Here is a 16000-nt window from a genome sequence, read left to right on the forward strand (position 1 = left end):
AAGCCTCCCTGTTCGCTTCAAGCTGCCTGGCTGCTGGCCGCCATCTTGGCTGGCAGTTAATTTGCATATCTCACTGATTAGCCAATGGGAAGGGTAGCGGCCGTACAGCTAATTACCATGTTTCTCTTTTATTAGATAGGATTGATTTTATTGGGGGACATTAGTTGATAAAATTATATAGGTTTCAGGTGTACAATTCTATAAAACATTATCTGTATATTTTATTATGTGTTCACCACCCCAAGTCAAGTCTCCTTCCGTCCCATCATTTATCCCCCCTATACCTGCCGCCACCTCCTCCACTCCCCTTTCCCTCTGGTAATCACCATACTGTTGTCTACATCTATAAGTTTTTTTCTTAATCCCTTTACCTTTTCCACCCAGCTCCCGAACCCCCCACTTCTAAAAGCTGTCAGTCTGTTCTCTGTATCTATGAGTCTATTTCTATTTTGTTTGTTAGTTTATTTGGTTCCACATATGAGTGAAAATGTATGGTACTGGCTTATTTCACTTAGCCTAAAGCTCTCCAGGTCCATGCATGGTGTCACAAAGGATAACATTTCCTTCTTTTTTTTTTATGGCCAAGTAGTATTCCAAGAACCTGGTTCTTAAATGGTTCTTCCTTTCACCAAGCCAAACTATGTTGCCCTGTGTTTCTTGGAACAAATTCAATACTTTTCCATGTCAAGTATTTGAAGTGCCCTTTATACTCTGAGCTTCTCTCTCTCCCAGGCTAAGCATCCCTATTTTTCCTCACCATTTCTCACATGCCATGACTTGGAGTCTACTCGTCATGCTGGTTGTTTCAGTGCACACCAACAGAAACTTGTTTCCTCTAATCTCAGTATCTTATTTAACCAAAACAATTCCATAATTCGTCCATCTCAGGGACTGGGAAAACTCCTAAAGTATCCCAAGAAGAGGGGGGGGGGGTCCCTGTTAAAAATGAAGACCCTCCCAGATTCAACCAGACATCACAGTTCAGTAAGAGGAGTCTTATTCATGTCACTAAAGTTTGAGAACCACTGGTCTAGAAAACACCCTCTTCTTAAATTCCCTTGGCTTCTTGCTAAATATTAAAATTTTTATGGTTCTAAGTGAAATCTCTAATAATTTATAATTTCTCCATTCCTTGCTATATAAAGTACACACTTAATTTTCCTGACTTGGCCTCTGATCTCAAATAAAGACACCTGAGCTATTTTGTATATAGAGTCAGACTTCCAGCATTACGCACTAAAGTAATCCATGAGGAATTAAAGACATTTCATTGGTAGCTCATGAGTTCTCTACTCCAATTGGCAATAATAAACAAATACTGTGAAAAATTAGCTTTAACTAGCTTTAACTGAAAGATTCACTTTCCCACAATGCACATAAAAATGTTCCCTTTGTGCACAGTGTGCAGGTAAATTGGCAACTCACTCCAAAGGGGATCTAGGGTAGCACAGAGTGTTAGAAGGATACAGATCCATTTGGTTTCCCCATTTTTCTACTCTACATGCAAAAACATACAGACAGAAAAACATTTTGAAAAGTTTAAAAGACTGGCTAGGATAAGAGTCAAGGTAAGGGTGTTTAATAATCTGCCACCATTCTCAGGATCCTTCCTCTTAAGGCTACAAAAGTCAAGCTATAAAGCTTATAGACTGGTTTCCTGGGACTCTCTCTACTGTATCAGGAAAATAATTAGAGATTTATAACATGATTTTAATCAGAATGCAGAGATGGTGGTGTGGCTTCCATTCACTTATATAACACTCCATTCATTTATATAACATTACAGAGTGTTCATTAATCTGTTTTGTCCACTGGTCATTGGCCCTTCTTCCAATTAACAAATATGTAAAGATACAAGAACAAGGTAGAATTCTTATGCTCCCCATTCTCGGTCTTTTGGAGAGAAGGACCCAGGCAGACAATTTCAGCTGATGATTGATTAGCCAAAGGAAGCTAGGAAAATAGTGTGGCAAGCAGAGAGAGAAAACAGGCCAGGCTATTGTTTATAGTCTCTCATTTAATTCTTCCAACAGTTTTGTGGGGTAGATCATGCTGATGTATCTTTATTTTATAGATGAGGATGCTGGGCTTAGGAAAAATACTTGGATGAGGTACAATTACACAATGACAGCTGGAGGCCGGAAGCCAGGACCTGAAGTCAGCTGGCTTTCCGCTGCTGTGCCAGCTGTCTTTTCCAGGGTATTCTCTCCCTCTGGTTCTTATTCCTACTGAATACTTCCTTCTTTTGAAGGTCAAAGAAAATATAATTATTTTTCCTCTTCTGGCCATTATGCTTTCCTTCTGCTCATTACACGAACCTTACTTCATCTCAGTGGAGCTGTGTGTTCAGTGGGACTTTACACTAAATGCAGTGTTCGTAGAATGTATGTTGGCAGTGCAGTGCCCACTGAGTAATACTGTACAGGCAGACTGATAGAGCTGTTCTATTCTCACATTATTGCACCTAGATGAAACCCGTTTTGAATACTAATTTGGCCTTCTAGTCCAAGCCTGCAGCATATCTGTTGGTGCTTGAACGTGTCTTGGTTTTGTTTCACTGCAAGTAGTTAATAGACAGCAAAGACATATGCAAGGATACAGGTAATTGCAAGAATATTACAGAGGAAATGGGCAGAACTGATCATGTCCGATGGAGGAACAATGAATTCAGAGCACTGCTTTCTACCTCTAGAAAGGCCTGAGTCCCTCTGCTTACACTCCAATCTACAGGGGCACTGCTGCCCTTTCTAAAGCCTGGTGATGGCCTTGGGAAAAGTAATCCTAATGCATGCTTCCTCACCTGGGCTAGGGTTCCCTTGGAAGCATATCAATTCAGGCCAAGGATTAATTGTTCTAGAGAAATTAGAATTCCTTTCTCCCACAAAGAACATCTTCCAACATTTTAGCCTCCCAACCATCCATCCATCCATCCATCCATCCATCACATTTTACTGAGTAGCAGGCTCTGTGCTGAGGAAACAGGCAGTGAAGAAACATTTTACTGAGTACCTACTCTGTAGCAGGCTCTGTGCTGAGGAAACAGGCAGTGAAGAAAACAAACATTTCTGTCCTTCAATGTCAATTGCTCTGATTCTAATTCTGATTCTCTCCTGTAAGAGTTCCCCCACTGTGTGGCTCTGATTTTCTCCTCAGTGCTGATGAATCTCAAACCTGCCCTTGGAACTCTTCAGAGCTCCAGAGCTTTGCACTAGAATGCCCACTATGTAGCACCATGTGGATTTCCCAAAAGAACACATCCCTGGCATGCCTAAAACCAAACTCATTTGACTTCCTCTGAGAGCTGCTTCCCTAAAGAGCATGGTAAACATAGAAAAGGGTAAATACAAAGGGTGAAAAAACTTAGCAAGGGGCATTACTTATGTACATTTTATGCTCTCTTAAATGGCTTAAAGGCTCTTTAATATATGTGCCCTCCATCCCTGCTCTTACCAATGTCATCCTTGGTCACACCCCTCTCAAACACTATTCTCTATTCCTTGAATGTAACTTACTCTCTTTCCTTGTAGCCTTTGCCTGTGCCACTCCCTCTGGCTGGACTACTCAGCCACCATTGCTTTACCTCCTGCCACTCCTCCTTCAGTCTCACGGAAAAGTGGCATTTGCTTTGGGAAGCTTTCCCTGACTTCCAAACCGAGTGAGCTGTCAGCCAACCTTTAATTTTTTAAAAAAGAGTATATTTACTTCTTCAATCACAAAACTCTTCCAACCATGCTTTAATTATTTATTTGGATATTTGTATTCCTCTGTCAGAACCTGATAAAACCTCAATAATATTCGTTGGAAATGGTCAGAGCTGTTACAGGCGTATAACCATCTAGTTGTCAAAATAGGAGCTGTAATCACATATTGAAGACTTCCATTTTCCATTAAAATGTCACAGAGTGTATGTATTTAAAAATTTGTTGTTTACTTTTATCTAAATTACACTGAACACAGTTTAACAAGTCTTGTTACAAAAAACAACCTGCAGCACTTCATGCCCTAATTCCTAAACATTTCAACTCTTTCAGCTGATTCTTTTGATTTTCGACCTCCATAGCTCTAAATAACATACTTGTTGCTTGATTTTTGAAAACTTCCCTATATATATGATGAAGTCTTAGCTCCTTTCCACCCATGCCAACCACACATTATTACATTTCTTACCTAGTATTAATAAGCTTCCTCTTTATTTGCTTAGTTTCAATTTACTCAATTTAACCCTAACTTATTTCCTAAATATGCCAGTGTTTTTTTAATGTGTTCAAACTTGGTAGATATTCCATAAATTTCATATTCTTCAAAGATTCTCTCCTAGAGACTTCTGACCTGCTAAGATCTGGGTTTATTCTTCACAGACTATTGCATAGATATTGTGTTGGGCTTTCCCTTCCCCTTCATCCTAAAGATTCCCTTCACTTTTCTTCTATGCTAGACGTCATGCTTTCTGGACCTAATTCATTTTTACACTGTTATTTTGTGGAAGCATATCTTTTTAGGAGCTTCCTTATAAAGTTACAAGAGGTACAATGTTTAAGACCTTGCATTAAAAATATGTCTTTATTGTACTCCCATATTTAATTGGTAAGTTAGACTGGACATAGAATTCTAACTTAGAAATCATATTCCCTTTAGGTTTTAAAAATAATTGGGCAGTTACATGCAAAAAAATGAAACTAGACCACCAACTTACACCATACACAAAAATAAACTCAAAATGGATAAAGGACTTAAACGTAAGATGGGAACCATAAAAAATCTTAGAAGAATCCATAGGCAGCAAAATATCACACATATGTCGTAGCAATATCTTTACTGATACGGCTCCTAGGACAATGTAAACTAAGGAGAAAATAAACAAATGGGACTACATCAAAATAAAAGCTTCTGCACAGCAAAAGAAACCACCAACAAAACAACAAGAGAGCCCACTGCATGAGAGAACATATTTGCCAATGTTATCTCTGATAAGGGTTTAATCTCCAAAATTTATGGGGAACTCATACAACTTAACAAAAGGAAGATAAATAATCCAATCAAAAAATGGACAAAAGACCTAAATAGACCCATTTTGAAATAGGACCTACAGAAGGCCAAGAGACATATGAAAACATGCTCAAAGTCACTAATCATCCAAGAGATAGAAATCAAAACAATGATATACCATCTCATGCCTGTCAGAATGGCTATCATTAACAAATCAACAAGCAACAAAGTGCTGGCGAGGATGTGGAGAAAAAGGAATCCTCGTGCACTGCTGGTGGGAATGCAGACTGGTGCAGCCACTGTGGAAAACAGTATGGAGTTTCCTCAAGAAAATTAAAAATGGAACTCCCCTTTGACCCAGTAATTCCACTTCTAGGAGTATCCCAAGAAACCAGAAACACCAATCAGAAAGGATATATGCACCCCTATGTTCATAGCAGCACAATTACCATAGCTAAGATTTGGAAACAGCCTCAGTGCCCATCAGCAGATGAGTGGATTAAAAAACAGTGGTACATCTACACAATGGAATACTACACTGCTGTGAAAAAGAAGGATCCATTTGCAACAGCATGGAGAGACCTAGAGAGCATTATGTTAAGGGAAATAAGCCAGTCAGAGAAAGATAAATATCACATGATCTCACTCATTTGTGGAATATAATGAACAATATAAACTGATGAACTAAAATAGATCCAGAGACACAGAAGCATCGAACAGACCGTCCAGTCTCTTCTGATCTAATCTCGGTAGAATTCTGCTACACTCAATTCATCCAATCAGTCAGACCAGTTTCAAGGGACGAGAGGGACATCCCCCTCCCCCTCTTACTTCTAAGTGGGAGGAGTGTCAAAAATTTGAGGATGTGTTTAACCACCACACACAGACATTTGACAACCCTTGGCTGTCTGTGAATATTTTTGACTGAATAAAAAGCTAGTTGGACTAAAAGCTGTTTGCAAGCTCTGAGCACATAAGTAGGGCTTGGTGACTGTGAGCATGACTGTAGAGTGATATGACTGGGCTATTTCACTGGGGAGATCTAGATCAGAATGTAAACCCATGTAAACCAACACTTCCTCTTTCTAATGTCCACTGAGCACTATGGAGCTAGTTAATAATTTTACCTTCATAGCAGCTCTATAAGGAAACGCCTTATTTTTTTTATAGATGAGATAACTAAGGCTTAGAGAGGTTAGTAAACATTGACTTGGGAGTCAACTCAGGTTGTGGTCAGAGCCTGAGCTCTTAAGTGCTATGTCATGCTTGACCAAAGGGAGAGAGAGAGAGATCTCCATGATGTCTTTAAGTCTGACCAAAAACAGATACATTGGGTATTATGCACAGGCTGTGAAAGAGGACAAAAAAATCAAAAGTCCCCAAAGCAGCTAAATCACAAAGATATCTCAGCTTTGACCCTTGTCTAGAGCATTGTATAGAAACCTCCAATGATAATGAAGCAATGGACACTTACAGAATGTTTGTTGGAAGTGAGACAACGTTGGAGCTTCTGGTGCGATGTTATAGAAATGGGTCTTCAGAGCTCCGCTCACCAGTAGATTATATGCCAGGTCAGTTATATTGATGCCCACAATTGCAAAGGAGTACCTGTAAAGTGCAAACCACAAGGCAATGTGTGTCACATATGGGAATAAGATTTAAAAATATGATCATTTGATTATTAAATTATCAGAGTGGCAGGCTTCCCTTCCCTCTTCACCTTACCAAAACCCTGAATTTTGCAATTTATCAGAAAATTTCAATAATGCAGACTAAGAGAATGCTTTGTCTGGAAATTCCAATTCCAAATATACAAGAGAAAAAAATCGGAAATTGACAAAGCTTCATATGCAAGGATATTCATTATAGTTTTATTTACTAAATGGCAAAGACTTGGAAACTATGCAAATATCCTAAAAAGGTGATTGGTGAAGTAAATTATGGTAATCTCATATAATATATTCAGACAATAAAAGACTAAGCAGAATATAGAACATTATGTATTGAACAAGCCCAGTTTTATTATACACACACACGCACAAATGTGTACAGAAAGCAGGCTAGGATGAAATGTCACAAAATACTAATATGGGTATGTTAAAGTAATAATATTGGGGTGATTTTTTGGTTTACTTTCCTATAATTTCTAGATTATCTATAATAAATCTATATTACTTTTAAAATTAGAAAAAAAATAAATATTTTAATGCTCAGGGTATATTTTCTAGTCCCCTTTCTACCTGTCTATAAAAATTAAATGAAACAGTTATTAAGTCCCATCTGGCAATATATATCCAGTACATTTAAAACAAGGTCGCTGTTCAAAATATTTTTAGATAAAATGGGCATTATAAAAAAAAACTTCTAAAGTAAATTTTATCTAAATGCCTATACTTGATAGAAATCCTTAAAAGAAAACTACCAAATACAATTATGAATGATTTCTGAAATGATTTTCATATAGTTTCTAAACCTTGCAGTTGGTGACAGGCAAAGTAATATTATATAATCATGCAAATACAAATATATCCAAAAACATAAACCATCCTTTTAAAAATTCAACTGGATTATATATTTCCATCAGGACAAGTAGATCTTCATCCTTGTCATCTTTGACAGAGCTTCTCAGACATTTTTGTTCTGGTTCAGAAATCCAACACTCACCCAATTGCTTTGTCCATCCTTTTCTGCTGCCATTCTGCTTTGCTGAATTTGCTGAATGAATGAATAAATAAATAAATAAATAAGATTTAATCTCTAATTGGTACTTGTTCCCTTTATGTTCATGTTTAAACGGTTACACAGATGTCTGTAACTCGGTTATCAAACAGAAACCCATGAAAATGTTGTCAATTAAAAAGCCACAATACAATTGATATGGAGCTTAGAAATGGAATTGTTTAAAGCTATGCTACTTATTCCCTGCTCACTTTAGTTCAGCTTTGGGAGACAGCCCTAATGGCCAAACATTATGATACTCTTTTGTACTATTATTAATTAGGAAACATGACTTCCACGAACCCTCTCCTCTAAGTAGGTGCCACTTCACTCTCATGATTTCTCATGTTTGGTTTTATGTCTGGCATTTATCCTACTCAGCCTTGTTTGTGATGTCTGGCACACAGCAGATACCGAATAAATATTTATTGATAAATAAGTAGATTTAGTGAAGAGGAGGAAGGAAGGAAGGGAGGGAGGAAGGAAGGAGAAGAGAAAAGGAAGGAAGAAAGAGAAGGATGGAGGGATACTACATAGGTTTAAAAATTCTGTCTGAACAAGTGCTATGGCATTTCCCCTGGTTAAACGAGGACAATTAAGCCATAGAAACTCCACTTTTAATCCATTTTATAATTTGAGCTTCTGAACAAGGCTGTTTGAAGAAAGGGTCCCATCATGGAAGCATTCTGAAAATACCGCCTTGCAATCTATTACTGTGTGAGCAAGCCTCACCCCCTCCGTATTGCTAACGTCTTGTAGGCAGGAACCACATCCACTCTTCATTGTGGTTAATGGGATCTTCATTCAGTGTTTTACACTAAAACATAGCATTGGAACTAAATACAATTTTAAAACTAGAGTTATAAACATTTAGCTTCCAAGTAGGAGAGAGTTTTATATAGTACACAGCAAACACTACATTAAAAGACACACATGTAATACACACAGCAGAAGACCACAAGAACACAATGCAAAGTTTATATTATCTATATGTACTTTCTACCTTGTAAATGACTACCTATAATCCAAAGTAACTATCTTTAATTCATGTGAAAATAAATGTCACCTCTTTTTAAAGTGTCACTGCCCGCCAACAAAGCAACCAATCAGCCAAAGAGGCATCAGGACACTTTTACCTTAAAAGACTCATAATCAAATTAAAATGAGTTGTGTGTGAAATTTTTTTAAAAAATATATTTTTATTGAGTTCAGAGAGGAAGGGAGAGGGAGAGAGAGATAGATACATCAATGATGAGAGAGAAGCATTGATTGGCTGCCTCCTGCACGCCCCCTACTGGGGATCGAGCCCACAATCCAGGCATGTGCCCTTGACCGGAATCGAACCTGGGACTTTTCAGTCTGCAGGCCAACGCTCTATCCACTGAGCCAAACCAGCTAGGGCGTGTGTGAAATTTAAGAAACTTTATGTAAGTGAATTTATAAGCACCTTTTTCGCTTCAACAAATCTTTGTAAATACACAATTTTTCCCATATTTATTAAATCTCTATCTGCATTGAAAATATAAGAGAAGCCCAAACAACCTCCACTCATTTGATTACCTGTAGGATATCCTGACCCCAAAAGAATGAATCCTTCTCTTCAGGAAACACACACACACACACATACACACACACACACACACTAGCACACCCACATGTCCTCCCCCCCAAACAAACAAACAAACAAAACCTAACAGTCAAAATTCTCCTTTAAACTTGAATCTACTTTTATTCCTCAAGTTACTTCAGGATTTGATGGATGGATGTTCCCACAAGCAGTGGTGTCTAATGCTTGCTGATGGACAGACAGGAGAGAGTTTTTCTGAGTATCTATAGGCTTCTCCCTGCTGAACACCTGAAATATTTAGGGCCTGACAGAACCCATGTTGCTATCACACTGGTCAATATACAGGGTGTCTCAAAAAATGTATGCACACTTTAAGAGTTGATAGCTCAATTCTGAAAATAAAATGTATTTTAATAAACACTGCCTTTATAATTATTCAAGTATGTGTATACATTTTGGGGGGACACCCTATATATTTTTTCTTCAAATATCAGTGAAGGACAGTAACATTTGCAAAACATTCTGGCTTGTATCCAGTAAAATTTACCACCAATTTGAAGTGGTCCATATTTGAACAATTTTATTGTAGCTTGAGGGACAAAGCATTGTAGTTTTATGTACATGCCCTGTGTGCGCACACACAGGCACATGCTAGTGTCTTCTTAATCACACAAACCCTCAAATACTTCCTCTCTGATGCTGACGTGGGAGGTAAAACTATAAAGCCTTTCTCTGAGAATGGCTGACAAAATTAATCCCCCTGCAATGGTTAATCAAAAAGTATTTTAAGCTTATTGTCTCTTCCCAAGGACCCTGGAGGATTCGTGTCCTCTGGCCGATGCTCCTCTGGGAATGCCACCTGACATTGAACACAGACTGCAGTCAATTTTAATTAGAGGGAATTCAGAGCCTCTGCATCTCAGAAATAGGCAATTCACGCAGTGTCGTTAAAAATCAACATAGCTCGATTTTAGCCATGTAATATATCAAGAAGGAGCTGAGTGACTTTAGTGGCTTCCCAAAGTAAAGATAAAAGAAAATAATAATTTAATCTTATGAAAGATCACAAATATAAATTTGAGAAGTATAGTATAATTAAAGGAGTCTTAGATAACAGAAGCTAGAATAAGTACAGTGGGGCCTTGACTTACGAGTGTCCCGACTAACGAGTTTTTTGAGATACCAGCTGTCTCTCTGCTGATTTTTTGCATTGAGTTGATAGAGTAATTTGAGTTAACGAGCTCCTTAACGAACGAATTAAACTCGTAAGTCAAGGCCCCACTGTATAATAGTACTTTGGGGAGGGGAACCCCAAAGTCAACCTGCTTCTGAATTTTGAGAATGATGTGATAAAACCTAGGATTTAGTTAGAAAACATGAACATTAACAAGGAACTTTCGATGCTGGGGAGAAAAAGTGATACAAAACCACAATTGCAAAATAGCAGAACTCCTTATAATAAGAATGATTAAAGCATATATAACTATTATATGTAATAATGAAATGAGAAATGCATTAATAGAAGAGAAAATTTGCTCTGTGCAACAGAATTCCCACATAAAACGTCCACCTCTGGGAGTGGATGGGGTCAGAGCATGTGTGGAGAGGTGGTCAGCCTTTAGGTGAAGTGTTCAAAATGTTGCTCCAAGCAGGTGTAGCCATGGTTGTAGAAAGGGGTTTTGACATTACCTATCAGGTTGGTTTAACCTGGTTTTTCTCGCCTTAAAACAGAGCCAAAATATAATACACTATATTAAATTAAAAGATAGAAAATGCTTGCTTTTTGAAAGATTTTCATGAACTTATATTTCTTTAGAAAATTTTGCCTATACTTATTCTAAAAGAAAATAAAAGCAACAAAACACAAAGCAAAGAAAAAAATACCTTATTTCCTCTTTAGTGATATCCCTTCATGTAATCAGGTAAAGAAAAAAATTAGAAAGGTAAACAAAAGTACAAATAATTTAGAACCTAGAATTTTATTTTTTAAAAAAAGAAAAGCCTCAGCAATTCCAGACTTTTCAGTTAGTCCCTGACTTCATGACTTTCATCCTCCCCTCCAATCCCCCATCACACACCTTGTCTCTGAACTTTTTCTTCCAGACTCTACTTTCTCCTTCTATGCCTGCCTCCTCCGTCTTCCTGGACACCAGTGATTATATCATTCCCTTTAAATACATATCTCACTCTTATGGTTCCATTTTACATCCTCAATCCCATAAGTACCTGAAGATTTTTTGTAGGTTATACCCATTTAATTCACAAAGAACAGCATGTTTCAGGCTTATGATTTCCATTTAACATCAACAAAAACAATATGCACAGAAAACCCTAAGGTTTTACCCATACAGAGTAATATGTAAATGTGCAAATATACTTTAAAACACAAGTCATTCCATAGTGTTTGTAAGGCAGAACTTTATGGCAATGAAGGCCTCTACCTGGTGCCAGCTAATTTAATAATCGTTAATGTAGAGCTAATGCAAATCAGTACCTGAAGTTTTAACTGTCTATTCAGAATCTGTCAGAAGAGTTTGTTTGGAAGAGCTTCAAGCCTCACTTTTGGTGGTGTGACTCCTGAGAAGCTCATCAACAGACCCATGTAGGAGATGAAGTTAATTCTACCTCATCCATAAAGCCTAATCCACCTTTTCAAAAATTACCTGCATTTTGGATGAAGAGAGTCAGAGAGGACCTGCTGAGCTGCTGTGGCATCCCTTTCCGCAAAATACCTGCAGTTGGAGGGAAGGAAACCGTAACTCCATACTTGCTGAATACATGCGCTTTAACCCGATTTGAGGCCATTTGAATTCAGAGATGGACACTAGCATAAGATTGTCACCTGTTTCAGCTCCTCCAGATAACAGCTTTCCTGATTAGAATTTCCCCAATACAATGACAGTATGATAGGGTAGTTGTAATACTCATATAGACTTGGGAATGATTACAGTAGGTTTGCAAATATAATTATGAACTTTGCCATTCCCTAGAGAGCCCAAGATATCCTCATTAAGAGGGTTATAGGTGAGGGGGCCAGAAAGAGGCCCCTCATAAGGCAGAAAAGTCTGGAAGAAGGGACATGATGAGGGACTTCAACAGACAAAGGGCACAGAAAGGAGGAGACTAGAGAATACAGAATGTATTTCAAATGCATTTTTCTTGGGGAATATTCATGGAGTATTTGAATTCTGAATAATTGGAAAATCTCTAGAGCTTAGAGATGTTAAAAATAAAACTTAGTTCTGGGGAAAAGGAGGAAATGAAGTTTCCTAGAAAATGAAACTATAGCATGCTATTTAATTTGATGTGAATACATTTCCTGCATAATTCTAAAGAATAAAACAAGCTCTTGAATTTTGTTTCAGAAAATTTCATGTAGGGGAGGCAGCCAATCGATGTTTCTCTCTCACATTGGTGTTCTCTCTTTCTCACAAATCAATAAAAACACATCTTCAATGAGGATTTTAAAAAATATATCACTATTCTCACTTTTAGGGTGTGTCAAAGGATACAAGAACTAGCCTAAAAGGACTCCCTTTGGCTTGAAAAAGAATGACCACAAATGACTCAATTTAAGCTTGAAAAAAAATAATGAGCAAAATTAATTGAACCACAGTAAACATATAAAAACCAGGATTAAAAATAATATTTAAAATGTAAAGAGATACTCCCCAAAACATTTTTTGATCACTAACATGGGAACTAGGGCACCAAGGCCTCATGCTAAAAATTGGCAACTTATTTAGTGAGCATCTGTCCTGCCCATATTTTAGAGAAACCAAATAACCATAGTGGATAAAGGAAACTGAATCTCTACAGAATTCCAGCCAACAACTGTGGGTAGAATGACAGAATTAGAAAATCATTTTTTGCACAATTAATTAATTGGTTCAGTGAAGACTACTGAAGGAGGAAATGGTTAGATAAAGGGCCGGTGGGGGACTTTACGATGCAGCCGTCAAACTGTGATGCCTCTGACCCATCTCAGCCTGGGAACCAGACTGGGGACACTGCAGGCCTCCCACTGTGACATCAACCTGAACCTCTTGAAGCCTTTCTGAGTACCTGCGACTTTCAGGACACAGAGGGGATGGGCATAAATGCAAACAGGCAAATCTAGACCATGGGACATTTTACAGGACAATCGGCTAGGGAACTTGCACAAGTTAATAGCACAGCAGAGACGTCAAAGGGAGAGAGAGGGCAGTGGGAGAGAAACTGCTCCAACTGAAAAAGACCGGAGACTCATAATAACCAAGTACAATGTAGAGATCTTGTATACAATTGGTTAGAACAAACCAGCTATAAAAAGAGATTTTTGAGAGAACTGGGAAATTTGAATATGGACTAAATATAGAGGACACTAAGGAATTATTAATTTTGATAAATGTGATAATGGCATTTGGGTCAATGGAAGGTAATTACTCATGTTTTTTTAAAAAAAACTTAACAGTGAAATGAAAAACAGTGTAAGATTTTCATTAACATGCTTCTACCTCCAAAACAAATACGACAAGTATTTAAAAACCTTGATAATTACTGAATCTGGGTGATTAATATAAGGGGAGTTCTTTCTAATCTTCTCTCTGTTGTTATATATACTTAACATTTTTCATAATAAAAAATTTAAATAAATAAATTTGAGATTTGTTTAAAAGAATCCATCTAGTTTGCCGGATAAAAGTAAGATGGTAGCTTTTCTTTAAAAAATAACTTTTTAAAAAAATACATTTTTATTGATTTCAGAGAGAAAGGGAGAGGGAGAGAGATAGAAATATCAATGATGAGAGAGAATCATTGATTGACTGCTTCCTGCACGCCCTCTACTGGGAAATCAAACCCACAACCCAGGCATGTGCCCTTGACCAGAATCGAATCTGGGACTCTTCAGTCTGCAGGCTGACGCTCTATCCACTGAGCCAAACTGGCTAGGGCAAGAGGGTAGCTTTTTAACTTTCATGAACCTGAGTTATCTCTCAGAGGACTGGAATGTTTTCTTGGAATCTTCTTGGAAGTAGCTTTTGGAACTAATAACTCAATTTTGTCATTTCAGTCTGAGGAGACCAGAGCCTCACTCTAACACTTACCCATTCTTCATTTACTTACTGCAAATTGTACAGTCCCAGAAGTCCCATTCCTCGAAAATCCGTTTTAGGATCATCACCTTGGAAGCCAATTTCACACCATTGCTTAGAAATCCGAGATGCTAATGGAGTATCCGGCTTCAAGAATTTCCATAACTGGAGACAAAAAAGAAAATTAGCCTTCTGACATATGCACATAAATATTCTTCCCGATTGGCTCAGATCTTTTAAACTACACCACTAACAGGAGCTTTGCAAAAGTCAAATACATGCAAATATATAACAATTAAAGATTTGATCATCTTTCAGTTACCCATGACAGCAGTTCTCAAAGTATTGTCTGAATACTCCTGGAGGGTCCCCTTGACCTTTTCAGAGAGTCTGGGAGGTAAAAACTATTTCATAAAAAAACCAAATAGGTTATTTGCCTTTTCTTTCTCATCTCATGAGTACACGGTGGAATTTTCCAGAGGCTGCATGACCTGTAATGATGTCATCCCTCTGAAAGCAGTGGAATGTGTGCTTTTATATTTTAGTGTTTTAAATATTTCTGCTTTAATTTCTAATCAGATATTATCTCTCACACAAGCTGTTTGGAGTCCTCCAAAAATATACAAGAGAATAAAGGGGAGGAGAGAGCTGGGAAAATTTTGAGGGCATGCATTCCTTCAGAAAATGCTTAACCTATTTTATCACCAAACTTTTAGCAGCATTATTAACAAAAAGAAAAATGGATGGACTTGAGTTTTATTTCTTACAGCTCACCTATAATGATGTGAGAGTAAATACACATAGCTAAATAAAGGAATATCAATAATGTTCATGAATAACCCTCAAAACATATTATTATGTTTAAGAGTTACCTAAAAATGTTTCAACAATAATCAATTTTGTATTAATGGACAAATGTAGATTCTAAACACTATGTTTGTCACTGTTTAAGAAATCAGTTCTATTTTTCTAAGCTTTCTGTAGAAAGATACCTTTAACACATATCATTACTTGAGAATATGAGACACCCGCCTCTATCTACATGAATAAAAGACAAACATGCAAACTGACCGTACCTTCGCTATGCCTTAAGCCACGCCCACCAGCCAATCAGAGCGACTATATGCAAATTAACCCAACCAAGATGGCGGCCGGCAGCCACGGAGCTGGAGCAAGCAGGAGGCTTGGTTGCCCCAATGATGGAGGAAGGCAAGCTTCCCTCCTGCCCTGCCGGCCCTGAGCTCCGCTCAAGGCAACAAAGTTTCAATTATAGAAGATAAATAAATCCCAGATACCTGCTTCCAGCCCGCAGTCGTGGCCAGCCTGAAAACAGCACTCAGCCTTTGACCCAGGCTGGTCAGGCATGACAGTGGGGACCCCCACCATGAAGGGGTGTGGCCAGCCTGAAAATGGCCCTCAGCCCATCACCCAGGCTGGCCAGACACCCCAGCGGGACCCCCCCACCCTGAAGGGAGTGTGGCCAGCCTGAAAACAGCCATCAGCCCTTCACCCAGGCTGGCCAGGTACCCCAGCGGGGACCTCCACACTGAAGGGTGTGTGGCCAACCTGAAAACTGCCCTCAGCCCCTGACCCAGGCTGGCCACACTCCCATGGGGTGAGGGACCCCACTGGGGGGCTTGGCCAGCCTGAAAAC

The 16000-nt window shown here is 38.3% G+C and overlaps 1 protein-coding gene across 2 annotated transcripts in view; it reads right to left on the reverse strand.

Moving 5' to 3' along the window:
* ELMOD1 (ELMO/CED-12 domain containing 1) overlaps positions 1-16000 on the reverse strand; it is a 52775-nt gene that overhangs the window by 5745 nt on the left and 31030 nt on the right. Inside the window, exons 6-10 of one of the 2 annotated variants that reach the window (XM_005885659.2) lie at positions 14378-14511; positions 11935-12003; positions 11156-11179; positions 7651-7701; positions 6461-6594 (exon numbers count right to left, since the gene is read on the reverse strand). In XM_005885659.2, coding sequence (XP_005885721.1) covers positions 6461-6594; positions 7651-7701; positions 11156-11179; positions 11935-12003; positions 14378-14511 — 412 coding nt within the window. The remainder of the gene's footprint in view (positions 1-6460; positions 6595-7650; positions 7702-11155; positions 11180-11934; positions 12004-14377; positions 14512-16000) is intronic. The other variant, XM_005885660.2, reaches the window with a different exon arrangement.

This window comes from Myotis brandtii, unplaced genomic scaffold (assembly GCF_000412655.1).
Source record: "Myotis brandtii unplaced genomic scaffold, ASM41265v1 scaffold920, whole genome shotgun sequence".
NCBI classification, from domain to species: Eukaryota; Metazoa; Chordata; class Mammalia; order Chiroptera; family Vespertilionidae; genus Myotis; species Myotis brandtii.